The sequence below is a fragment of the Hylobates moloch genome, unplaced genomic scaffold (assembly GCF_009828535.3).
Source record: "Hylobates moloch isolate HMO894 unplaced genomic scaffold, HMol_V3 SCAFFOLD_10, whole genome shotgun sequence".
Lineage (NCBI taxonomy): Eukaryota > Metazoa > Chordata > Mammalia > Primates > Hylobatidae > Hylobates > Hylobates moloch.
In genome coordinates, this window is record NW_026652285.1 from 45,929,549 (window position 1) to 45,955,682 (window position 26,134).

Here is a 26,134-nt window from a genome sequence, read left to right on the forward strand (position 1 = left end):
AGAAACAAGATTAACTGAATACAGATGAAGACCATAAAATTCATTGTATTATTTTTTTGGGAAAAAACACTAGCCTCTTAGATCAACTTGAGGAAAAATAAATTCAGATGAAAGTGCTGATTTGCCCAATGTCTCTTAGAGTGAATCAACACTCTAGCTATCAGAAATACATTTTACAGAATCGCACAATTATTCTTAGAGTGTTTCCATTTATGCCCTTACAGCTTAGTATTTTTCTTCGCAAGGGATGGCTGGAAAAGAATTTAATCAACTTGTCCCTAACTCAGCTCACTGTCATCTCTAGCTTTATGCTGCTATCACCCCAAAGTTCTAAAGCTTGCTCATGTACACTGTCCCCCAGCCCTCCCTCTCACACACTGTCCTTCTGTTAATGACACAAATAATCCCTAGGTACCCTTTTGTATCACTTTATTTTATACAATTATAAAAAAGCTTTCCCTGTTCTCTTTGCCCCCTACCTCTGCCTAATTAAAAGTTAATTTTCACCTTGTCATTATAATCTTCCTCAGATTCTGTCAACAGCCCTCCTCAGAATACTTTAGTGATCCTCTATTGTCAGACTGCTTAACATGGCACTGGAGGTGGTTCGCGATCTTGCCCCAACATGCTTTTCCAGTCTTTTGCTCTACCATTCCCTCAGTTTACCCTTTGTTCCAGCCTCATTCTACTGCCTCAAACACCATGCTGTTTTTTGCAGCATACTTTTATTCGCACTGTTCTTTAGACTAGAGTTCCACTATTTTCTTCTATTTTTACTTCGAATTCTAGCTTACTATGTCATCTCCTCATGAAGATTTCACTAGTTGCTCCAATTGAATTTAACCTCTTTTTTCTTTCCAACATAACATACTAGTATCCTACCGATAAATTACTTATGTTCTGCTTCGTGTTAATGTTAGATATCTACATATCAGCCTATGAAATTCCAAACAAAAAACTAGAGATATTGCGATACCTGCCATAGTCTTTTAAATCAAGTCTTTCAAAACCTGCATCAGATTTACTCACTTGCGAATTCTGCCTTCTCTCTGCCTAAAGATTGTATTACCGCCTTAGATTTTGTACGTCTAAACTAAGGGAACACAGATCTCATTTTGGCAGAGATCCAGAATTTCACCCTTCTACAATGTAATTTCATTAAAAATAAAATAAAACAACATACAGAATCAATTACATTTTGCTAGGCCTGTGGTCGGACTTTCTAGTTCTCGCCTGAGTCCTCTTATCCTTAGGTCTGTGATAATCTGTGCTTTCAAGTTCTCAAGATCTCAATGTATTATAGCTTATTTTACTCTCTTTACACACTTTTTGGTAAAAGAATTATTACAATATGTATGTACCATCTAGTTCCATGATCAGAATTTGCATCGAAGCTGTACATAAAACTGCCACTTCAGATTAAAGCCAGTGAATGTTTTGTAAATGAGCATTAACCTGAAGTAATAACACATGTTTATCTGGCAGCCTGCAGGCAACTGAAGAGATCAGCTGTAGAGGACCCCAAATTACCAGCACTGTTTGGCATTATTCAGTTTTAACCTTTAAGACAGGAGGACACTGTGAGCCCAACTTGAGTTTGAACTTGTGTTGACATTTATATAATCATGATTAGTAACTTTTATCACAAAAGTGTTTGTCCAATAATGAGTAAATACTTGAGACATAGTCTGGCAGTTATTGTGGAAAAATGAGAGATGAGTTAGCCATGGCCTCTGCTCTCAGGGGCTTATAATCTAGAGGAGAATGTATTCATGTCAAGAGCAGCCAGTACAGAATTAAAGACTGTGAAGCAAAATGGCCAAAGCAGTGGTGTTGTCAATAAATGGTGGAGAGGGCCATAGGCTGGAAGAATGCCTCTTTGAAGGATGGAACTGGATTGGTGGAAAGAAGGAAAAAAAAAAAAAAAGAGTAAAGGGAGGGACAAATCTTTGGAGGTTTGTAACACAGTAAACAGAGCAGCTCCCAATAGAATGGAGTTGCAGTGGACATAAGTCACAGATAAGGCCTGACATTGAAAATAAAGTCAATTTGTGGCAGATCCTGATCCCCAGAGAAAAAAGTTTAGGATCTATTCTGGATATAAAAAGGGAGAGAGACCAGATCAAATGGATGTTTAGGAATACTGACTTTAAAGTACCGCAAATGGATTTGAAGTAGACCAACCAGAGTCCAGGAAGTTAGCCTTGAGACTAATTTCATAATCCTTTCATAAGGTCACAAGGTTTTGAAGGAGAGTGATGTAACGGTGCAGTCTACAAATTATGAATTATGCCATTCTCCCACAAACAGAGGCGTTTCAGCATGAAAAGGGAACCTGGCATAGGTAATGTGATGACCTAGATTGTTAGAAGGCCAGGTATTGCCCAGTCTTTTTCTTCCCCTTAGCTACGGATAATTTATTCACAGGACCTACCTCAAATACCTTTTTTTTTCTGTTTTAATTATAGGAGCTTTACATTTGGCATTTGCCTTCCAGCTAACTGTGTGACCCAATGTTTTTGTATAATCACTGTTCCTATAGTTATATTTAATGGTTATACGGAGAAGTCTAAACTAATAAATGTTTGTTATAATAATTATAAAATTTACATTAGGCTTGTTGAAATGTTCTATAATGGTGACAATCTTATTTTCCATTTGTTTTTTGCCTTTAGCCAGCTTAGAGGAAAAGAGATGATATTATAAAAGTAAAATATTCTTGGGTTCTATGTAAGCATTATATATTAACTCAATTCTAATTATGAATTTTGAACTTAGATTACTTTTGAATACATATGTAAAATAGACATCAACCTTCAGTTTGCAATATTGATTGGAAATTATAAATGCCTATGCATACTCTTGGACTTCAAGTACTTTCTACATGGGGAAGCAATCAATAGAAATGTTGAGGCAACTTAGAAATTGTTTTAGATATGCCACATTTTAAGAAATGCATAATTTTACCTTTGATAAACAAGTAGCCATTTCCTGGATTCAATTGGTGTCCAAGAATTAGTCATAATTGTGAAAAAAAATTGCCTTTCCAGAGTAAAAGTTATTATGTCTTAATGTATTGTGTATAAAGCTACAGTTCTAAATAAGCATTTTTCTCAAAATATTCCTGGCTTGGATAAAGCTAGATTTGACTAGTGGGCAAAATAAAGCCCTATTTGCCTTATCTGCTGATATGAGATTTTGGAGCCTGTGGGCTAAAGTGGAGAGCCCCTGACTCCTTGCAAAAGATACTCAGAGTGCCTTAAATTAATATTATCTCGGCAGGGCAGCAACTGGGCCAGCAGCTCTAGACTCTGTAAGGGAAGCCAATACTTTCTTGGTGGGAGAGAGATTTTAAGAGATCACATTTTCAATGCACAAAGAATTTCTTTTAGATTTTCCAAAGGAGAGGGAGGGTGATGAGAGTTCCCATTTAATGTCATCCATGTGAATTTTCAAACTTGAGAGCTGAGTCACAGCATAGGCTGCATGGGTGGTGGTGTGAACCTGTGGAGACTGGTGTGTGCTGTAAATGTGTCAACCTTTTCTCAGCTTAGGAACCTACCAAAGTACTAAAGGCCGCTGGGAGTCAGGGAGAATGAGATCGGGGATGAATAATGAGGAGGAAAGACTGAACAAAAGTCAGGTGGGGTGTTAAACATTTAAAAGAATCAAAGCTGGATCTCTGGCAACTGCTTTGCACCCTAACCCTGAGGCAGGAGAGCAAAATGTTGAGACTCAAAGTTAAAAAATGTAAAAGGAAATTAAGGAGGAAATAACAAAGGGGAGGAAAATTTTTAACTGCCGTCAAATGAATGAAAACAAAATGAGAGAATGACCAAAACAAAAAATAGGAGAAATAAAATTTTCCTTTCATTTGCTTTAAATTATAGTCTGACTTTAGTAACATGAGTATATACTCTTTTTTCTTGTTGTTTGCAAAACCCTGTCAGCCTTTTCAATTGTGTCAGGGCAAGAGAAAAGATGCCACAGCATTTGTTTTGAGCCACACCATCACTGTATCCTAGAGATGATAACAAAACTTGTCAGCAACTTCTGTACATCACGTATTTTCTGTATCAAAGAGTTAAGATGTAGAAGCGATAGAAAGTTCTGCCCATTTTTAGCAGTATCAAGACCCAGTAATACAATTGCTTGCATGTAAGCCCTCTTCCTTCTAAAAGAATGCCAAATACAAAGCATAATTCAGTAGTTATTTGTACTCCTTTGATGTCTAAAAAAGTATTGATAGAGCAGTGGAAATAGTCAGTGGAAATGGGACCTGGGTTGGGGGAGGGAACGGTTCAGGCAAAGTTTTTAGAGATGTGAGATTTGTGCAAATTCCCCAGTGAACAAATTTCCATTAGCAAGTCAAACATTACAATGAATCAGGTAGAGATAATATCAGAAAACCAAATATTAGCAACACTTCACATCCTTCTCAAGCAATGCTTCTAAGTTTGTGGATACTTTTGCTATATACATCTATACGCACACACTCACCCAAAACATGTCAGCGTCAGGAAAACCAGTATTACACAAATTTACTTTTCTGATTTATTAGATTTTAAGTAAGGGTTCGTGAAGAAATCCTTGCTCAAATTCTTTCGAACATGGTTCTGTGTTGTCACTTACACTTGGTAAACATATAATATATTCCCTGGCTATAGTTATAATAGCATCATGATAAATCAAACCAAACTGTACCCCCACCACCACCATCCCAAGCCAGGTAATTACCATTTTCAGATATCTCCATTTGATGTCTGTATTTCTATGAGATTTATTTTATGCTGATTTGCAACCTATTGTCCTATAGATTATCCATGCCATTTCAGAGTCATTACCTTTACTGTGGGTTGGTCTTCAAATGAGTTATTTTTCATATTCTCTAAGAGTGTTTCCCCTCATTCTGGCAAGTACGTAGTGACAAATTCAATAGGTTAAAGTCCCAGTTACAAAGTTATATAAAGAGTTGTACTGAGAGCCCTTATGAAATGGGGACAATACCCTCTCTTAGGACATGTGTTCTTTACTTTAGAATTGTTAATTCCGTTTTCTTACAGTCAGGCAGGTGCCAGAAAACAAAACAACTTGCCAGGACAGCAGTCCTCAGAGATGAGCTAAGATATTGCATTCTAAATATTAGTAAATGATTATCTCCCACCATTAAAATCAATGATTGGTACTGTCACTGGTTTGTGGCCATGATCCTGTTTCTGCTTAGCTCTGGCACTTTCCAAAAGGAAAGTTTCTGATGTGGCTGAGTGCGAGTTTCTGGGAGAAAATGGAAGCTCTATCATGAAGTGACTGGAAGGTGATTGCTGCATTGAAGTTATAAGGCTCACTCACCTAAAACTTTTAGACCCTTGCTGCTGGTCAACAGACATTTTGGTAGCATCAGCAAAAGCTGAAAGACTGTTAAGAACACAGAATCTCAGACTTCAGCCCAGATCTATTCTTTCAACCAGAGTAAGGAATGAATGATAAAAATGCAGTAATAGGTGTGAAAACAGTTGTTAGAGCTAATTGGGAAAGGGGGATAATACCCCCTCCTCTTAGGATATGTCTTATTTACTTCAGATTTTTTTCTTGATTAGGTTTTCTTGAGTGAGATTCTAGTACTACTGGTTCTGTTATCTAAGGAAACAAGGATATCATGTGGGAAAGCATCAGACCCAAGATAAAAAGATTTAGAATCCAGTTTATTCTGCTTTTGCATTTTAAAAGCTATGCGACCTTAAGTCAGTCATGATCTCTGAGCTCAGGCTCCTCGGGTTTGAAATGGGACTATGCTAACATCTTTTCTAGCTCCTCCCAGTGGTTACTGATGAGCCCCAAATGAGAAAAATATATGAAATCAGTTTTGAACTGTGATAAGCAACATAAATATAAATTACATTGAGAACAGAATGATCATATAATTCTAGGAGTCATCTTGGGAAAGAGAATCGAGGAGAGAAAGGACTAAGTAGTTAATAAGTGCCAGCCACATTCCACAAATTACCTGACTTAATTCTCACAGCCACTTTCCAAGGTAGTCATTCTCATTCCCAATTCACAGACAGAGGAACTGAAGCTCCAGGGGATGAGAAGCTTGGCCAAGGTCATATAATTAAATACATAGAATAGCTGGAAATTGAAGCCAGGTTTAGCTTGTTCAGTCACTGCACCTTGCAGCCAGTCAGCTATTTTTTCACCTGCTTCCAAGCCCAAAGCAAACAAAATATTGCTTCAGTTAGAAGGAAGTTAAAAACATTTCCCAAGTGAAAGCAGCATCACAGCACAATCAGCTTTGCTTTGAACATAAGTCCTTTCCTGTTTTAAGCACCTCTCAGTGATTTTCCTCAAAATCCGCCGGCCAATCTGGCCCCAGCCTGTATTTCAGTTTCATCTTATCCATTCTCTCCCTTATTCAGTTTACTCCAGCCAGATTAGCCTTTGGATAGTTCTTTGAGCATAACATGCTCTTGTCCTCGGGGTCTTAGCATGTGGTAAGACCTCTGGATCTTTGTTCTTCCCCACTCTTGGCCACCTTATTCTCTACATCCCTCAGACTTACCTTTAAACCACCTTCCTTAAAGGCTCCCTTCCTAAAAATCCTCATCAAAAGCTCTTCTCCTCATTCTCTCAGCTTTCAGTTATTTTGCTTTAAACATTTATCATAATTTCTGATTAAAGCATTCTCTTCTTTTCTGCCCCACACTATTCCACACACCTTCCAGGAATAGAGGCTCCATGAGACATGAATCATATTAGCCCTCTTATATCATGAGAACTAGCATAGGGCACTCGTTCAAGGCCTTGTTAAATAAGAGGAAGGAAAATATGGGAGAAATGAAAAGCAAAAGGGAGAAACAAGCAAAGGGGACAAAGGAGGTATTTGGAAGTTCATGTAGCTTAATTTGTTTGTTGTAAAAATTTAAAGAGATAATCATGGGGGAAAAAAAGCACTTCAAATTCATGCCTGGAATGTATTATTCAATGATTCATAACTCTTCTCCATTGAAAATATCTCTTTAACCCAGAAGGGTTAAACAAACTAGAAATCTAGGAAAGCAATCTCCTACTCTAACCAAAATTGATTCCATAGAAGTTGAAGAAATGTAGTTCATACAGACATTTCACATCCACGTCAAAGTCCTCTGCCTCATAGCCTCTCGTCCTAGCCCAAACGTCACATTTTCAATCAAAGCAGAAAACCTATTTCCTTCCAATTTTCCCTATTGTTCTCTTTTTCTAAGTTGGCTGCAAACTTTCTCCTATTGGCCTGGGAACAGCTGAGCAGCAGCTGGAAAGGCCATGGTAATCAGCAATGTGCAAATGAAAGTCAGGATGAAGAAGGATACAAGAGGATTCTGGCAAGTCAGTGTCCCAGAGTAGTGGAATTGACCTTAAACAAGTCTCTTGCTAGTGTGTTAGCTCAAACTGCCAGCATTGGCAGTGTAGCTTTGTCACTTACTTGCTGTGTAAATTTAGTAAGTTACAGAGCCGCTCTGTTCCTCAGTTCCCTGAACTGTGAAACAGGAATAGTAACCTCCTCATAGGGTTATTATGAGGATTAAATAAAATAAAGAACTTAGACAGTCATGGCAGAGTAAGCACAATAAATTTTACTTATAATTATTATGTGTGTGTGTGTGTGTGTGTGTGTGTATGCATGTATGTATGAGTAAAATGTCATTAGCTGATGAAGATCTTTTGTAGCATGAACAAACTGTGGTTTAATGAGTGCAGCTTACTAATTAAGTTAAACATTTTGGGGTTTGAATTCTGTCTGAGAATGCTTGTCTTCTTGAATTTCCTATTTCCTTTTTATAAAAAAGAAAAAAGAAAAGGTAAAACAATAGTATTGTGAAGGGAGAATGGCAAACAAAGTTACCAAATCCTGTAAGAGAAAATTTTTGATCCCTGAAATCTTGGAAGACCCTTGGAACTTCACTCTGATACAACCTTTGTCAGATGGGACATGACTGTACAAAAAAGAGTGACAGAAAAGCTAGGAGAAGACATGAGGAATACTTGTGGGAAACAGGTCTAGGAAAGGTTGGGTAAAAGAGAAAATTCTGGAAAAACTGGAAAGGATTCAGAAAAATAGGACTAGGATCACTAACGTTAAATCATTTCCCATGTGCCAGGCATTATTTCAAGGGCTTTGTATGCATTAAGTTCATTTAATACGTTCATCGGTCTTAGAAAATAGGTGCTTTTATCATCCCCATTTTAAACATAAGAAAACTGAGGCAGAGAGAGGTAATGTAGCTTGCCCAATGATCACATAACTTTCAAAGAATCTCTTCAGTTAAAGGCTCAATAAAATGGAAAATGTGGGGTTCATTTAGAGTTGGAAAGAGGAGTAATGAGGATAAGGATGGGATATGAGTTCATATTAGTGAATTTATAACGATGTTTTTGAGGTTTTAAATACCAAAAGCTTTTGTATAATTTTAGAAACCATTTCTTAAACTCTGATCTCTCTTTAATCTACCCCAACAAAGAAATAATCAGACTGTACTAGAAAATAAGTCATAAAAAGATATGCATCAATAAATTCTTTTGTTTGGGTGAAAAGCAGTCCCAAGCTTGAGAGTATGTAGCTTTTCTATCGTAGTTGTAATATTTTTTTTTGTTACTCAACCCTGTCTGTTCTCTCCAACTTGTCCTAACAACCAATATACTTCTAGCTACAATAATAAAAAAAAAAGGACATTAGAATAGTAACAGAAAAATAACACAAGACTTTAGGGGCTGGTAATAGAAGATAATTCCTCAGACACTATAAACTCCTTGCTTACTTGGTTTGTAACCAGGGAACTTATTATAGTTAATAACCATCATTTTTTTTTAACTCCTCTTGCAAGTGCAAATTCAATCCAATTCTTCACTGGGACATAGTAAAAAAAAAAAAAAAAAAAGGTAAAGGCATTTGAAAAAGCTCACCCATTTAGATTTAATTACATACATAACTGGTGTCCTCCCAAGTGTGAAAATGCTGTAACCAATAAATCAAGCAATAAAATGCTATCTGAGCAGAACAGATTTATATAGAAGATGCATGAGAAATCAAAATTCACTGACTTGTTTGGAGTATTTTTACCCAGAAAAGTTCTTAAACACAGAGCAAAATGCGTGCTCTTTGAGTCTTGCCTTCTTTTGGACACTTAGGTCAGTCATTTTCCCTAGAGGGGAGTTGTTGCACAGTGACTTCGAAGTGGATAGGTTTCAGTCTCAAAATCATCTCTCTGTGTTAAGGGATCATTAGGTCTGTGCTTGTATGTTAGATTTTTAGGACCATCTCATTTGTCTAGTACCGCTTCTTACATGCTTAATTAATGACTACTAAGTGAAGCTTAATTCAGCAGGAAGGTTATTTACATTAGAGCTTCCTTGAAATACACACACAAGGAAGACTTTGCAAACTTCTGCAAAGCCAAAGGAGTGGGGAGACAGGGGCATCCAGACTACCAAAATGTCTTCTTAGGTAGTATCATTAAAAAAAAAAAATTCCCATTAATAATAGTAATACAATAATCTAAGCATTGTCAACAATTTTGAGCTTCATGAAATGTATTTTTAAATGTACCTACTTTCAATTGAAATTTATTGTGAATGACAAACTTGGAATAAGAAAATGAGGGAGACTGGACTCTTGCAATCTTTTGGGCATACCTTTGCCAAATGTAAATTGTTTGAGGGTATGGATTTACTGCATTTTTCATGCTACCATTTGTAGTAAAATTAAACGGAAAAATCTTTTCCCTTTAATAAAACCTCGTGATAACAATACCTTAAAATACACTTCATAACTGCTGGTCAACCATGTTAAAGGCACAATCTGATCTCTGCTGCTACTTTCCTGAGGAAAAGAGCCAATCAGCTGAGCAACTTCCTCATTTGTTGTGCTTTATGAAAATGAAAATGCAACAGACCTTAGGATTTCAAAGCCATCCATAGTTACAAGTAAGGAAATAAATATATAACAGCGGGGACTTTTACTTTATCATTAAATTATAATGCCCTTTGTTTTTCTGTTGGCTAATTCAGACAGCAAAATGGCTCTCCCTTGAGTTGCAAGAGTTAATTTCTTACCATACTTTCGGCATCACACCATAAAGATAACTTTAAGTAATTTTGGTTAGATTGTGTTTTATTCATTTGTTTGTTTTGGAGTTCTGGGATCTGACAGGAAAGCAGTGTGAAACAGGCAAAGTTCAGAGTTACTCTCAGAACGATAAAGCAGGATCCATTTCCTAGTTCCCCCCAGCTGTGGATTTTAAAGTCTGGATCTAGCTCCTGCTCTTGTTTCTCTAAATATTTATCAGTTAACAATTACACATCTCCTCCAATGGCAACAAACTTGGCTGAACAAATAATGCTTTTCTTCTGCCCCACCAAAATATGCAAAATAATGCAAGTCCATCTGAAGTTTTTTGAATCCAATTATCAGACTTAAGTCCCCCTATTTTAACACTCATTTTATTAAACATATTGGAAAGTTATGTTATTTCAGTATGCTGTCTTTCTCCTTGTTTGCTTTCTATTGTTCCTACTCGTTTGGTTCTTTCCAGTAAGCATCTCTAGTGAGTATTTTCCTCTCTTATCATACATGCCGGCTATAGTGAAGTTAATAGAAGTGCTTAGTAAAGTCCTCTGAATCCTGGTATAAGAATCCTTTCACACAGAAGAGAATTCCTTTCGCTTGGAAATATTTTAAGAAATAAATTTATGAAAGATTGTCTGATATGATTTAGATCATATTTGATCAGGACACTAAACTGAGACCTGCATTTTGCATGCCTTTTATTTTTATATTTGCAAAGGGCTCTTTACACAAGTTTACTTAAATTGACCTTTAATGCTTTACATAAATGTAGTTTTTGCAAACCCGAGTCAAAGCAGAAAATAGAAGTTTTACTCACCTTAGTATATTGAATCTTCAAATCAGTGAGTAGGACAGGTAAGTCTGGTGTGCCTGAGGATGACATTTCTGATTCGGCTCCTGGAACACAGGTGACTGGCTCAGCAATTTGGTTCTGATAGAGCACTTGGCTTTATTTGTTCCTTTTTTATCTGCACGGGCTAAAGTTTATTTGCATACTCGGATACGATTGGATGAACAAACTCAGAGCAAAAAAAGAAAACGACACTACTTATTTGTAACACCTAGGGCAGGAAGCCTTTGACTTTAAACTTAAATCCTTAAGAAACCAGTGCTCCAGCATCGAAGTTGCACCTGGAGACAGTGCACTATTTGCAGATGAATTAATTTACAAAGCCGAAACCTGTGATAAGTGTATGCAGCAGCTGCTCTGGCCACTAAGGCCAGTTATTATTTTTTTGACTTTTCATGCTTTTTAATGCTACTATGTAACTTTCTGTTCTCTGACAGACTTGGAATCAGAGAATTTGAGGATTGAAAAGAGTCTAAAAGGGCACTTGTTCTCAGTAGAAGCTGGTGAGGAGAGAACCCTGGCCAGGTGTCTTCAGGATAAGGCTTTCAGGAAATCAGTCCATCTCCCAGAAAATCAGGGTGCTGTTTGGGGAAGAAAGGCCCTTTATCTACACCCTACCCTAAGTTCGTTTTAAAATATCATATCAGTCATATGTATTTTCAGTGCTGGGTAAGTAGACCTACTGTGATCTCAGAAGCCCGAAATTATCTTTATTTTCTATATGTGAACAGAAAAGCCAGCAGGACTTTTAGAGAATTCGGAACACACTGTCACACACAATCACCACAATTAGAAATATGGCAATATCATCTATTAAAACTCATTTAAAATGAAAGTAATCCTGGTTTTGGAAGTTGTCTGTATTTATCAATATAGGCAGTGTACAAAGACTAAATTTAAGCAGGGCTTCCAAACAATTCAAGTGCTTAAATTGATGTTTAGCTGAAGGACAATTTTTTAAACAGTGTTACTCCCATTTTAAGTACAATACTTTATTGTATTGTAGCTCTAGCAAACGTTACAATAGGAACAAGATAAAATACTTTGGATGTTCTGATTATGAAGAATTAACCAACTTTTTTCTCTAGTGAAACTTGCCAATTCCCCTGAATATGGGACTTACATAGGGAAACTAAAAATTTCTGGTTTGCCCAAATCAGGTGCAGCACTTGTTTCCCTTCCTACCCTCATTTCATATACCCATTTTAGAGACATACAGAGGGTGAGTAGCTTACTTATGGTCACAGATCTATTAGTGCAGGACCAGAATTTCTTTTCAGGCCAGTCTGACTCCCAAACCTGGGCTCTTATTTCTGTTTATTATTTCTGCCCTGTTCTCCACAAGAGAACTCCTATATGGGTTCAAGCATCAACTGCTTTGGTTTTCTCAGTGAATAGTCACCCTTACAGGCATTTAAACATAACTTTTTATTCATGTAAGACAAGGGTTTGCAAACTTTTTCTGTAAATATTTTCAGCCTTTGGGCTGGATGGTTTCTGATATAATTTACTTGACTCTGCTTAAAAGAAACTGTAGATGATAGGTAAATTAATGGGTGTAGTTGTTTTTCTATAGAACTTTATTTAAAAAGATGGAAGGCAGGCCAGATTTGGTGCACGGGCCAACTCCCTAGATTCTAAGGTAATATCATTCCCAATGCCTTTGACTCCCCCGTGTCTCATGTTTGAAGACCAGATAGAAACTTCTGTGTTCTTTCAACATTTCTCTTTCTTTCTTTTTGGAAAGTCTAATTGTTTTCTCTCTCAAAAATGTGTTTTGAGTTAAATGCACAATTACACAACAGCTGTTACATAACTTGAGAGTGGTGCTCTGGCCATGCCCAAACAGCTGTGTTTTGCTGCTTTCTTCTCCCAGAGTCACAGTTGTTTGTGGATTCAAACACTGGTTTATTTGATGTCCAGGCGATGAAAGCTCAAGGCTTCATAACATACTTGGCTTGTCATCTCACTTCTTATATGATCATTCTCAATTGTATTTTATTGGATAATTATGTAAGAACAGTCCCTTTATACCAGGCATTCCTGAATGTAGGCAAAAGGAGTTGCTTTGGAGACAGGTTACCACACCTGCCCATTTAATTTCAGCAAATATTTACTAAGTATCATTTATGCATCCATAATTCTTTAGCCCTAACCTCACTTAAGCAGATCTTTTCTGCCTAGAAACCACAGGGCCTGAGACCTATATTTTTGAGGTAAGTATCATCCTGCCCTGAGAGCTTATTTTGTAGAACAGCATATTTCTGGGAATTGCTGCATATGAGGAAAAGATTTCATCAGACTACTTCTATCCCTTACAGAGGAAATAGTGGCTTTTGTGAGAACCTGGGGACCAAGGTTGCACATTTTAGGACTGGACCCAGGATTGTACATTTTTATGGTATGCCAGGACTATGCAGCAGAGGAGGAGCTGTCCCTTTAACTTGAGGGTGATCAACAAAGGATGTTTCATCTTCTTTTTCCTCCTCATGAACAAACTAAATCACACACACACACATACACACACACACACACACACACACATGCAGGCACACGCACATATGGAGAGAGAAGCAAAAAACATAAGAGGATAGTTTATTCATCTCTTGAATTTGACTTCTCCAGCCATTTGTGAAAGCTTTCATTATACCAAGAAACATGTAGATTATGACTTCAACCATTCTTGAAACTACTCTTTCATTTTACAACAAACATCTCCAGAACTCTGTCCAATCCTCAGTTCCTGAAAAGATAAAAGGAACCTAATCGGCCACCCAGTACTTAAAATTTTTAAAAAATGTTGAAAAAAGTCATATGATGAATTAAAAATAGCTTCTGCAATGGACTGAATGTTTTTTGTTCAGTCACAATGCATATGTTGAAATCCTAACTCCCCATGTGATGGTATTAGGAGATGGATCCTTTGGGAGGTCTATTAGTCCATTCCCATGCTACTAATAAAGACATACCTGAGACTGGGTAATTTATAAAGGAAAGAGGTTTAATTGACTCACAGTTCAGCATGGCTGGGGAGGCCTTAGGAAACTTACAATCATGGTGGAAGGGGAAGCAAACACGTCCTTCTTCACATGGTGGCAGCAAGGAGAAGTGCTCAGCAAAAGGGGGAAAACCCCCTTATAAAACCATCAGATCTCATGAGAATTCACTTATTATCATGAGAACAGGATGAGGGTGACCCCCCTCCATGATTAAAGTACCTCCCACCAGATCCCTCCCATGACATGTGGGGATTATGGAAACTACAATTCAAGGTGAGATTTGGGTGGGGACACAGAGCCAAATCATATTAGAAGGTAATGAGGTTATAAGGGTAGGACCTTCATGAATGGGATCAGTGCTTTTATAAAAGGGACTCCAGAGAGATCTCTCACTGTTTCTGCCATGTGAGGATGCAATGAGACGTTGGCAGTCTGTAACCCAAAAGAGGGCTCTCACCAGAACCCAACTATGTTGGCACCCTAATTTCAGACTTCAAGCTTCCCGAACTGTGAGAAATTAATGCCTCTTGCTTATATGCCACTCAGTCTATGGCATTTTTGTTATAGCAGCCTGAACGAACTAAGACAGCTTCTTTTCATATTTCCTGATTTCAAGATCCTGGAACCATTTACTGAAGGTGAATCTCTCCTACTCCAGTTACGTGACCACTCCGCTAACTATTCTCTGTTGCCTTAGCGTGTCTGCCTGTTGGTAAACCTAGCAAGAAATCTATCCCTATGCTTTTGATTACTACATTTTTATCAGATACCATATCACTCTTATGCTTATTTGAGTTTTAATAATTTGGGAAAAGTGGATCTTGTATGTAGTAAGAGAGTCTGTACTTAGTTGGCAAGTTGATGTTAAAAATGGAAGTAGAAGGCAGAATTCAAGTATATGAACATATGTATTTGTTGACTAATTTCTGTTCACATGCCCTTCTTCTTCAATTAGAAAAATTTCCTCACCTCTGATTTCTCCTGCTCCTTACATATCCTTTCATTGTTTTTCTCTTTGGCTTGTGTTACTGAGCTAGGATAGATGAGCCTCTTATCTGGTCTAACCAGGACACTAACTGATTAGTAAGGTCACTAAAAGAAACAGTACATTAAAGCCTCTGTAAGATAATTATTGGAGTTTAAATAGGTTTTTGATAAAACTTATGGGTTGAGGCCATTTCTTGGAACTGGATTTGCTGCTTGGAATTTGAAATAATCTTGCATAAATAGTGCTCATAGTGTTTTGTCTACAGCTTCCAGTGTGTTTCCTTAATGTGTAGAAAGAAAGACATGAAAGACATCAATGAGTTGATCAAAATGTAGACTACTTCGAGATTTCCACAATTTTTTTTTTTTTTACAATTCTCATGCAGATTATCCAACAATGTGTTTAGAAATTTGGCCGGGCGCGGTGGCTCACGCTTGTAATCCCAGCACTTTGGGAGGCCGAGGCGGGCGGATCACGAGGTCAGGAGATCGAGACCACGGTGAAACCCCGTCTCTACTAAAAATACAAAAAAAAAATTAGCCGGGCGTGGTGGCGGGTGCCTGTAGTCCCAGCTACTCGGAGAGGCTGAGGCAGGAGAATGGCGTGAACCTGGGAGGCGGAGCTTGCAGTGAGCCGAGATTGCGCCACTGCACTCCAGCCTGGGCGACAGAGCGAGACTCCGTCTCAAAAAAAAAAAAAAAAAAAAAAAGAAATTTGGTGATATTGTTTGTAATATATTCAGTTTAATTTTCATATAAACAACTTTTCTTACCACCCCTGCCCTGGCAATGAATCAATATTTTGAAGCTGTTGAAGGGGACCAGAAGACAAATAATTAAAGAATAAAGCTCTATAAACTGGAAAACATAAGACAATGGATTCTTTCCTAGAATCTCTGGAGAGACCCTGACGTGTCCACTCCTTTGATATTGGCCAGTGAAACTGATTTCAGATCTCTGGCTTCTAAAAGTGTTGTTTTAAACCCCCAAGTTTATAATTGTTACAGCAGCCATTGGAAACTAATGCACTAATCAATAAAAGTTCAAGTTCATAGATGTCAAAATGTATATGTTGTCATTGATCATGTACCAGTCATTCTTCGTGTCATTCAGGTTTATTGTTACTATCTAAATATGCTCATTTAAATAAAGGTAAGCTTTCTATCTGTACCTTACAATGAAAAACTCATCAGGTGTTTTATATGTTTTCTATACATATATATTTATGTATATATATGTGTATATATATGTATATTTATGTATATATGTATATATATTTATGTATATGTGTGTGTGTGTGTGTGTGTATATATATATATACACATATACTATATATATATATAGTAAAGATGGGAAAGAGGTTTATTTGGCTCATGTTTCTGTAGGCTGTACAAGCACGGCACCAGCATCTGCTCAGCTTCTGGTGAAGCTTCAGGAAGATTTTACTCATGGCAGAAGGCAAAGGGGGAGAACATATGTGACATGGAGAGAGAGGGAGCAAGAAAGAGGTGGAAAGTGTCAGGCTCTTACATAACCAGCTCTCCTGTAAACTTATTCCCAAGTCATTCATGAGAGATCCACCTGCATGACACAAACACCCCCCACTGGGCCCCACCTTCAGCACTGGAGATTACATTTCAACATAAGATTTGTAGGGGAAAAACATCCAAACTATATTATTCTGCCCCAGGACCCCAAATCTCATGTTCTTCTCACATGGCAAAATACATCATTCCTTTCCAATAGTCCTCCAAAATCCTAGCTTGTTCCAGCATCAACTCAAAACTTCAAAGTCTCAAGTCTCATCTGAGACTCAAGGCAAGTTTCTTTTACCTGTGAGTTTGTAAAATAAAAAATAAGTTATTTACTTCCAACATACAATGGTAGTACAGGCACTCTCCCCATTCCAAAAGGGAGAAATTGGCCAAAAGAAAGGGGCAACAGGACCTACACAAGTTCAAAATCCATCAGGGTAGTCGTTAAACCTTAAAGCTCCAATGTAATCCTTGAATCCATGCTCTGCATTCTGCTATGAGAAATGTGGTCCTGAGGCCTCTGGTAGCCCTGTCCCCAGGGCTTTGCTGGGCACAACCCACATGGCTGTTCTCAAGGGCTGGAGGTGAATGCCTGCAGCATTTCCAGGCTCAGAGTACAGGCTGCTGGTGGCCCTCCCATTCTGGGCCTAGAGGGCAGTGGCCCCACTCCTACAGCTCAACCAGGCAATGCCCTGGTGAGGAGGACTCTGTGTTTGGGGCTGTAACCCCACATTTCCACTTAGCACTGCTCTAGTAGAAGTCCTCTGTGGGAGCTCTGCCCCTGCATCAGGTTCCTACCTGGGCATCAGTCTGAATACCTGCAGACTTAACATTGCATGGAAGCTGCCAAGCCTTATGGCTTTCATCCTCTGAATCAGTGGCCAGAGCAGTATCTAAGGCCTTTTGAGCTAAGGCTAGAGCCAGAGAGGCCTGGTATGGGGAGCAATGTCCCAAGGTTGTGTAGGGCAGCAGGGCTCTGAATCTGACCCCGAGAACCACTCTTCCTTCCTAACCCTCTGGGTCTGTGGTGGGAGGGCTTTGAAATGACTTTGAGGCCTTTCTTTCATTGTCTTGAATGTTAGCACTTGGCTCCCTTTTAGTTATGCAAATCTCTCTAGCAAGTGGTTGTTCCTCCACCTGGTGGATTCTTCTCCTGAAAATGCTCTTTCCTTCTCTACCACATGTCCAGACTGAAAATTTTCTGAATTTTTACACTCTGCTTTGCTTTTAATTATAAGTTACAACTCTAAGTTTTTCTTTTGCTCCCAAATCTGATTGTAGGTTGTTAGAAGCAGCCATGCCATATCTTAAGTGCTTTGCTGCTTAGAAATTTTTCCTGCCAGATTCTAAGTCATTACACTTAAGTTTAAACTTCCATAAATCCCTAGAGCATGGACACAATGTAGCCAGGTTCTTTGCTAGGGCATAACAAAGGTAACCTTTGCTCCAGTTTCCAATAAATTCCTTATTTCCATCTGAGACCTCATCAGCCTGGTCTTCACTGTCCATATTTCTATTAGCATTTTGGTCACAATCACTTAACCAGTTTCCAAGAAGTTCCGAACTTTCTCTCATCTTTCTGTCCTCTTTTGAGTAACCCCTCCCCAACAAACTCTTCGAATTTCTTCCTGTTACCCAGTTCCAAAGCTGCTCACGTTTTCAAGTATCTTTATAGAAATGCCTCACTCCTTGGCACCAATTTTTGATGTTAATCCATTTTATGTTGCTATAAAGAAATACCTGAGACTAGATAAGTTATAATTTTTTTTAAAGAGGTTTATTTGGCTGACAATTCTACAGGCTGTACAAGCATGGCACCAGTATCTGCTCTGCTTCTGTTGAAGCCTCGGAAAGCTTTTACTCATTGCAGACGGCAAAGAAGGAGCAAGTATGTTATGTGGTGAGAGAGGGAGAAAGACTTACAATTTAAAAACCTTCCAGTTTTGGTTGCATTATAAATATTTATTATATTGCAAAAGTATTATGCAATAAATAACGATTTCTGTGAAAGCTGTTGCTTTTTAAAGTAATTATTGTATTTGGAGAATATAAAACTTTTGGTTTGCATTTGCTTGCTTGAATTTGTTTTCACATTTTAAAATTATACATACATATCCAGATGTATGACCATAATCCAAATTTATCTTCCAGGCCCTGGCTTTGCATTTCAACTGCTTTTCAGATAACTAAGCTAAATGCCACACCTCATCATGTAGTTGGGTTTGCAAACCTGAGAGCCTGCATATTTGTTTTATGTGGACTGTGCAATGCTATACAAATTAGAAACATTTTAAACCCCAGATTTTAACTTCTTAAACTGTCAGAAGACCTGAAGAATAGTTTTAGCCTCTCTGCTACCCATTAAAATCACCTGGGGAATTCAAAACAAACAAAAAATAAAAGATTCTGATTCTGTAGGAGTAGTTTGAGCCCAGGTGTGTTTAAAGTGCCTTAGGTAATTCTAATGTGTGGTCAGCTGTCAGAACCATTGAAGCAGCTCTGGGTTCCATTTCCTCATAGTGCAACCATGAAGGTGAGTAGTAAAGGTTCTCAAAGTTGGAGCAACAACTACATCCACTGGGAACCTTTTAGAAATGCAGTGTCTGACCCCATCTTAGACCTACTGAATCAGAAACTCTCTGGTGGGGCTCAGCAGTTCGTGGTGTAACAAGCCCTCCAGGTGATTCTGATTCATGCTCAAGTTTGAGAATGACTGCACTCCAACATAGACCTCGATCTATCTCTATTATTTATTCTAGTCTCCTTTCACTTAGGTTACTACCTAGTCCTTTATTTTATTTTTTAAGACCACTAAAGGAACTCATTATCATTTTTGCACACATAATCTTTTTCTTGAATTTCCTGTCTCCGATTAGGACAAAACAACACCAACCGAACTTCAGGCACTGGCAGTTTCTTGACTTTTTTTTTCTGTTAAAATATTAATTTTATTTAATGAAACAAATTAACACTTTCAACTTTCCAGTGTCCTTATGTTTTAGATTTAGGTTTTAAAGAACATACAGCTGGACTGCTTTTTAATCCAATCCGTCTTTATTTAATGTTTATGTTTAATATGTATTTAATGTGTATATATATTTACTCCTTTATTTATATCTATTGTAATTACTGATGTACTTTGTGCTTTCTCTTTGTCTTTAGATCAGTTAGGATTAAATTTGGCTGCCTCTGATGGAAAACCCAAAATAAATATTCAAGATGGAAATGGATTCTTCTCTTACATAAACAGATTGTAAGCAGGTTGTCCATGGCAGCCATGGTGTCAGAATGGAAAGACAGAGGCTGCTTCCAGCTCACTGCTCTGACATCCCTAAGGTATGGCTCTTTGCCTCCTGATAAGACAAGACTGCTAGAACTCCAACAATTACATTTAAATTCCAGGACACAGAGGAAAGTGACAAAGGTCTAGGGTCCATCTACATTTTGAGGAGGTTTCCCTGAAGCTTGGAGCTCATTGACCTTAGCTTAGTCTCATGTCCATACCTAGCTATAAGGGTAAATAAAGATTGTAAGCTTTCTCTAAGTAGCCTCATTCATAGTTAAAAATCAGTGCTTGTAAGGGCTAATATCCAGAATCTACAAAGAACTTAAATTTACCTGAACAACCCCATCAAAAAGTGGGAGAAGAATATGAACAGACACTTCTCCAAAGAAGACGTTTATGTGGCCAAGAAACATGTGAAAGAAAGCTCATCATCACTGGTCATTAGAGAAATGCAAATCAAAACCACAATCAAATACCATCTCATGCCAGTTAGAATGCGGATCATTAAAAAGTCAGGAAACAACAGACGCTGGAGAGGATGTGGAGAAACAGGAATGCTTTTACACTGTTGGTGGGATTGTAAATTAGTTCAACCATTGTGGAAGACAGTGCGGCAATTCCTCAAGCATCTAGAACTAGAAATACCATTTGACCCAGCCATCCCATTACTGGGTATATATACCCAAGGATTACAAATCACGCTGCTATAAAGACACATTCACAGGTATGTTTATTGCAGCGCTATTCACAATAGCAAAGACTTGGAACCAATCCAAATGCCCATCAGTGATAGACTGGATAAAGAAAATGTGGCACGTATACACCATGGAATACTATGCAGCCATAAAAAAGGATTCATGTCCTTTGCAGGGACAGGGATGAAGCTGGAAACCATCATTCTCAGAACACTAACACAGGAACAGAAAACCAAACACCGCATGTTCTCACTCATAAGTGGGAGTTGAACAATGAGAAAACATGGACACAGGGAGGGGAACGTCACACTCTGGGGCCTGTTGCGGGGTGGGGGTATTAGGGGAGAGATAGCATTAGGAGAAATACCTAATGTAGATGATGGGTTGATGGGTGCGGCAAACCACCGCAGCACGTGTATACCTATGTAACAAACCTGCATGTTCTACACATGCACCCCAGAACTTAAAGTATACACATAAAAAAGAAATCAGTGCTTGTTTTATTAAGAATGGGGAGAATGACTATTGCAGAGGTAACTAGCAGTTTCTGCTCCACACTCTTCTTCTTGCCTATCTTCTGTTTTACTGATTATAATTTATTTATTCCTGGCCAGGCATGGTGGCTCACGCCTGTAATCCCAGCACTTTGGGAGGCCGAGGTGGGCAGATCACTTGAGGTCAGGGGTTTGAGACCAGACTGGCCAACATGGTGAAACTCCATCTCTATTAAAAATACAAAAATTAGCCGGACATGGGGGCACATGCCTGTAGTCCCAACTACTCAGGAGGCTGAGGCAGGATAATTGCTTGAACCTGGGAGGCAGAGGTTGCAGTGAGCCGAGATTGTGCCACTACACTCCAGCCTGGGTGACAGAGGAAGACTCCATCTCAAATAATAATAATATTAATAATAATAATAGCAATTTATTTATTCCTACTTTTTCACTTCTGTTCTTGTTTGGAAGAAATGCTTTTTGTTAACCTAAAAATTTTAACAAACTTACATGTAAATATAATTACCATTTTTTTCTTACAAAGAATTCAGGGATTTTTGAACACTCTCATTGTCCTATTCTGCATGTTATAGTTGTCTGTTATAAATTTTTGTTCCGCCTTGATTTATAGCATCCAATTGGGTCACAATTATATCATTATTATTTTATTCACTCAATTCCTATTTTGCTTTACCTGTTTATTAAATTTTCTTCACCTATTATTCATTATTTAATCTCAGTATTTCCTTCTTGGTTTAATTTCACCTTTGAGAGTCTGTAGAGGTTCACATTCTTGACCAGTCTTGTCAGGAGATTGTGAACTTTGCTAGTTTTTCTTTTCTTTTTTTTTTCTTTTTTTTTTTTTGAGACAAAATCTCGTTCTGTCACCAGGCTGGAGTGCAGTGGCTGGATCTCAGCTCACTGCAAGCTCTGCCTTCCAGGTTCAAGTGATTCTTCTGCCTCAGCCTCCCAGGTAGCTGGGACTACAGGCGCCCGCCACAACACCGGGCTAATTTTTGTATTTTTAGTAGAGATGTGGTTTCACCATGTTGGCCAGGATTGTCTCCATCTCCTGACCTCGAGATCCACCCGCCTTGGCCTCCCAAAGTTGCTGGGATTACAGACATGAGCCACCGCGCCTGACCTAGTTTTTCAAAGAATTTTGGGCTTTGTTGATTCTATGTTTGTTTGTTTTTATTAATTTCTGTTCTTATTGTTTCCTTCATTCTATTTTTCTCTAGGTTGTTTCAATGTTCCTTCTCTAACTTCTTGATACTCAGATAATTTAATTTTCCAGCTTTTCTTTTTTTTCATTTAAAGCTCTAAATATCCCCCTACGCATGTCTTTAGCAGCATCCATAAGTTTCTGTATAGCATTTTCTCTTTTACTCAATTCAAAATACTTTTTAACTCCCATTATGATCTTTTCCTTGATTCGTGGGTTATTCTGATGTGCACTTTAAAATTTCTCTATTGGTTAGTAATAAACAACCTCAAAATCTTTGTGGCTTACAAGAGTAAGGCTGTTTTTTATGTGCTTACAAGTTTAGAATAAATAAATAAATACACACACAAATGTGATATATATATCCCATTTATTTCTTCTTTAATTTTTCACAGTCTTTTTTTTGGTATTTTTTATATTTAGTATAAGTGATAAACTTGACTTGGATCTTTCTAAGTTTTTCCAGACTTACTGAGGTATACTTGACAAATAAAAATTTTATATATTAAAGGTATACAGCTTTATAATTTGATATATGTATACATTGTAAAATGATTACTAGTACAAACTACCATATCAATCATCTCTCATAGTTATGATTAGAATTCCTTGTTGTATTAGTTTGGAATTATATATTATTTTTACTATTTTTTTGTGGTTATTCTAGAAATTCCTTGTATTTTTTAATTTATCAAAGGCTAAAATTAATTAGTACTTTTACTCTTTTCCTCAGTGAATCCAGACACAATAGAACATTTTAAATTCTATTTACATCTCTCCCGACATACATCATTGCGACATCATCGTTGCTGGATATTTACTTAAATGTTTGAATGCATATTAATATTACTGGATATTCTATTTTTTACTCCAGATTTATTTCACCTTTTTTTATGGTGAGAACACTTCAAATCCACTCTCAGCAAATTTCAAGTATGCAGTACAGTATTATCAGCTATATTCATGATGCTGTACATTAGATTTCCAGAACTTATTCATCCATATAACTGAATATCCATACCCTTTGACCAACATATTCCCATTGCCCCCACTTCCCTCACCTGGTAACCAACACTTTTCTCTTTGCTTTTATGAGTTCCATTTTTTTAGATTCTACATGTAAGTCAGATCATGCATGTTATTCTGTGTCTGGCTTATTTTACTTACTGTAATGTCTTTGAGATTCATTTATGTTATTGCAAATGGCAGGATTTCCTTCCTCTTAAAGGCTGAATAATATTCTATGGTATATGGATCCCACATTGTCTTTATTCATTCATCTATCCATGGATACTTAGGTTGTTTCCATATCTTGGCTTTTGTGAATAATGCTGCAATAAACATGAAGGTGCAGATATCTCTTAATGATACTGATTTCAATTCCTTTGGATAAATAGTAAGTCCTCACTTAATGTCATTGATAGGTTCCTGAAACAGCAATTTTAGGAGGAATGGCATGTAATAAAACCAATTTTACCATAGGCGAATTGATATGAAGAATAGTTAAATTCCTATAGCATGCTTCTGATCACAAAAACATCACCAAACTTCTGAGTAAAGGCCAAAACACTTCTAATATTAAACATTGAAATAAATGTGAGCTATACATATATTTAAGAAAGATTAGTACAAACAAGATGATTATTTACCTGCTGATTCCATTTCAGGGTTGTGGGTCGTCAAGCCTATCAAGCAGCTCAGGGCACCAGGCGGTAACTAGTCTTGACCAGGATGCCATCCCATTGCAGGGCAAACTCACACAAACGCACCTATACTCACGCAGGCTGGGACCACGTAGGCATGCCTGTTCACCTAACCTAACATGCACAGATTTGAGATGTGAGAAGAAACCAGACTGCCCGGAGAAAGTCCACACAGATATGGGGAGAATCTGCAAACTCCTTACAGACAGTGGCCCCAGCTGGAAATCGATTTTTTTTCCTCAGCAATGTTATAATGAAAAGATGTTGAACAAAGCAATGTTATTGGAGGACCTGCTCTATACCCAGAAGTGAGATTGCTGGATTATATGCTAACTCTTAGTAACGTTTTGTGGTTTTTACTGTGCAGGTCTTGTACCTGATCTTTTGTCACATCTATTCCTAAGTAGTTCAGTTTGCTATGCTCTTGTAAATGGCATTTTAAATTTCAATTTTCTATAGTTTGTTGCTAGTCTGTAAAATGCAATTGTTTTTTGTATATTGATCTTATATCCTGAAACCTTGCCAAACCCACTTGTTAGTCTTATTATCTTTTGTTTTCCTGGTAGATTTATTTAGATTTTCTACATATGTAAACACGTCATCTGCAAATAAAGACTACTTTACTTCTTCCTTTTCAATCCGAGCGCCATTTTATTTATTTTTCTTGCCGGATCATGCTGTATAGAATCTGCAGTAAAATGTTGAATGGAAGTAGTGAGAGGCAAATATCTTCTTTCTCATCATGAGAAAATGTCTTAAATCTTTATCATAATGTTAGCTGTTGATCTGTCTTAGAGACCCTTCACCAGGTAGAAGATGTTCCTATTCTTAGTTTGCTGAGAGTTCTTTCATTTAAATCAGAAATGGATGGTGAATTTGCCAAATGCTTTTCCTTCATATATTGAGACAATCAAGTGGTGACTTGCACTTACTGTTTTTTTTTTTTTTTTGATGGAATCTTGCTCTGCTAGAGTACAGTGGCCTGATCTCTGCTCACTGCAACCTCCACTTCCCAGGTTCAAGCGATTCTCCTGCCTCAGCCTCCTCAGTAGCTGGGATTATAGGTGCCCACCACTGCGTCGGGCTAATTTTTGTATTTTTACTAGAGATAGGGTTTCATCATGTTGGCCATGATTGGCCAGGCTGGTCTCGAACTCCTGACCTCAAGTGATCTGCTTGCCTCAACCTCCCAAAGTGCTGAGATTATAGGCCTGAACCACGTGCCCAGCCATTGACTGCTTTTTAAAAGTTAAACCAATGTTCCATTCCTGGGATAATTCTTACTTGGTTGTGAAGTAGTAACTTTGTATATACCTTTTGGGTTTGATTGCTAAAATTTTAAGAATTTTTGCATCTCTGTTTCAGAAGGATATTATCTACAATTTTTAAAAATGTTTTTGTCCAGTTTTGTTATCAGGATAATCCTGACTTCATAGAATGAGTTCAAAATATTTCTTTTTCTTTGATTTTTTGGAAGCGTTTTTGTAGATTTTGTTGTTACAGGTTTGAAGGCAAATCCAGTCTTTTTAATTTCATCTTGGCTGGGAGCAGAAATCTGTTCTTTTAATTTCTTTTAAATGTTTTAAAAATCATTTATACACATACATAGCATAAAAATTCAAGTAGATCTTAATCAGGTATTTTAAATACAACCAGACATTATATTTATATGGTTTTATACATTTATTAAGATACACTTGTTTAGCTATATTGACATATTTTTCCTTTCTATTACTATTTCTGCATCTCCAAACTCATACCTAGAATAATTTTATCTCCACCTGAAAAATGCCCTTTACTGATTCATTTTATTTCTTTTAGTGAAAGTTTGCTGGTGATGAATTCTATCAGATTTTTTTTTCTGGTCTAAAGAAATCTTTGTTTTACCTTCATTCTTGGAGTATATTTTGGCTGGAAAAGACATTCTAAGTTGGCGGTTATGTTAGCACTTTGAAGATACCATTCCAATGCCATCTATTTCCTTTGTGTTGTCCCATCAATTGTCAACCTAATGGTTGTTCCTTTGAAGAAAATTTGTCTTTTTGGTTGTTCTTGTTGATAAAAGTGTTTTCTTCTTTTTATCTTTTTCTTTTTCTTCAGCTTCACTGAGACGTTCCTGTGACTGGATTTCTTTTGATTTTCTTTTATTATTCTTTTTTTTAAAAAAAATAGATGGGGTGTTTCTATGTTGTCCAAGCTGGCCTCGAACTCCTGGGCTCAAGAAATCCTCTTGCCTCAGCCTGGATTTCTTGGTATTTGTC

At 37.5% G+C, this 26,134-nt stretch overlaps 1 protein-coding gene across 2 annotated transcripts in view; it reads right to left on the bottom strand.

Moving 5' to 3' along the window:
- ALDH1A1 (aldehyde dehydrogenase 1 family member A1) overlaps positions 1-26,134 on the bottom strand; it is a 182,979-nt gene that overhangs the window by 41,161 nt on the left and 115,684 nt on the right. The window contains exon 2 of one of the 2 annotated variants that reach the window (XM_032164300.2): positions 10,917-10,996. The exons of the other annotated variant lie outside the window; for it this stretch is intronic. Within the exon in view, the coding sequence (XP_032020191.1) occupies positions 10,917-10,982 (66 nt within the window). The 5' untranslated portion in view covers positions 10,983-10,996. The remainder of the gene's footprint in view (positions 1-10,916; positions 10,997-26,134) is intronic. 2 annotated transcript variants of the gene reach the window in all.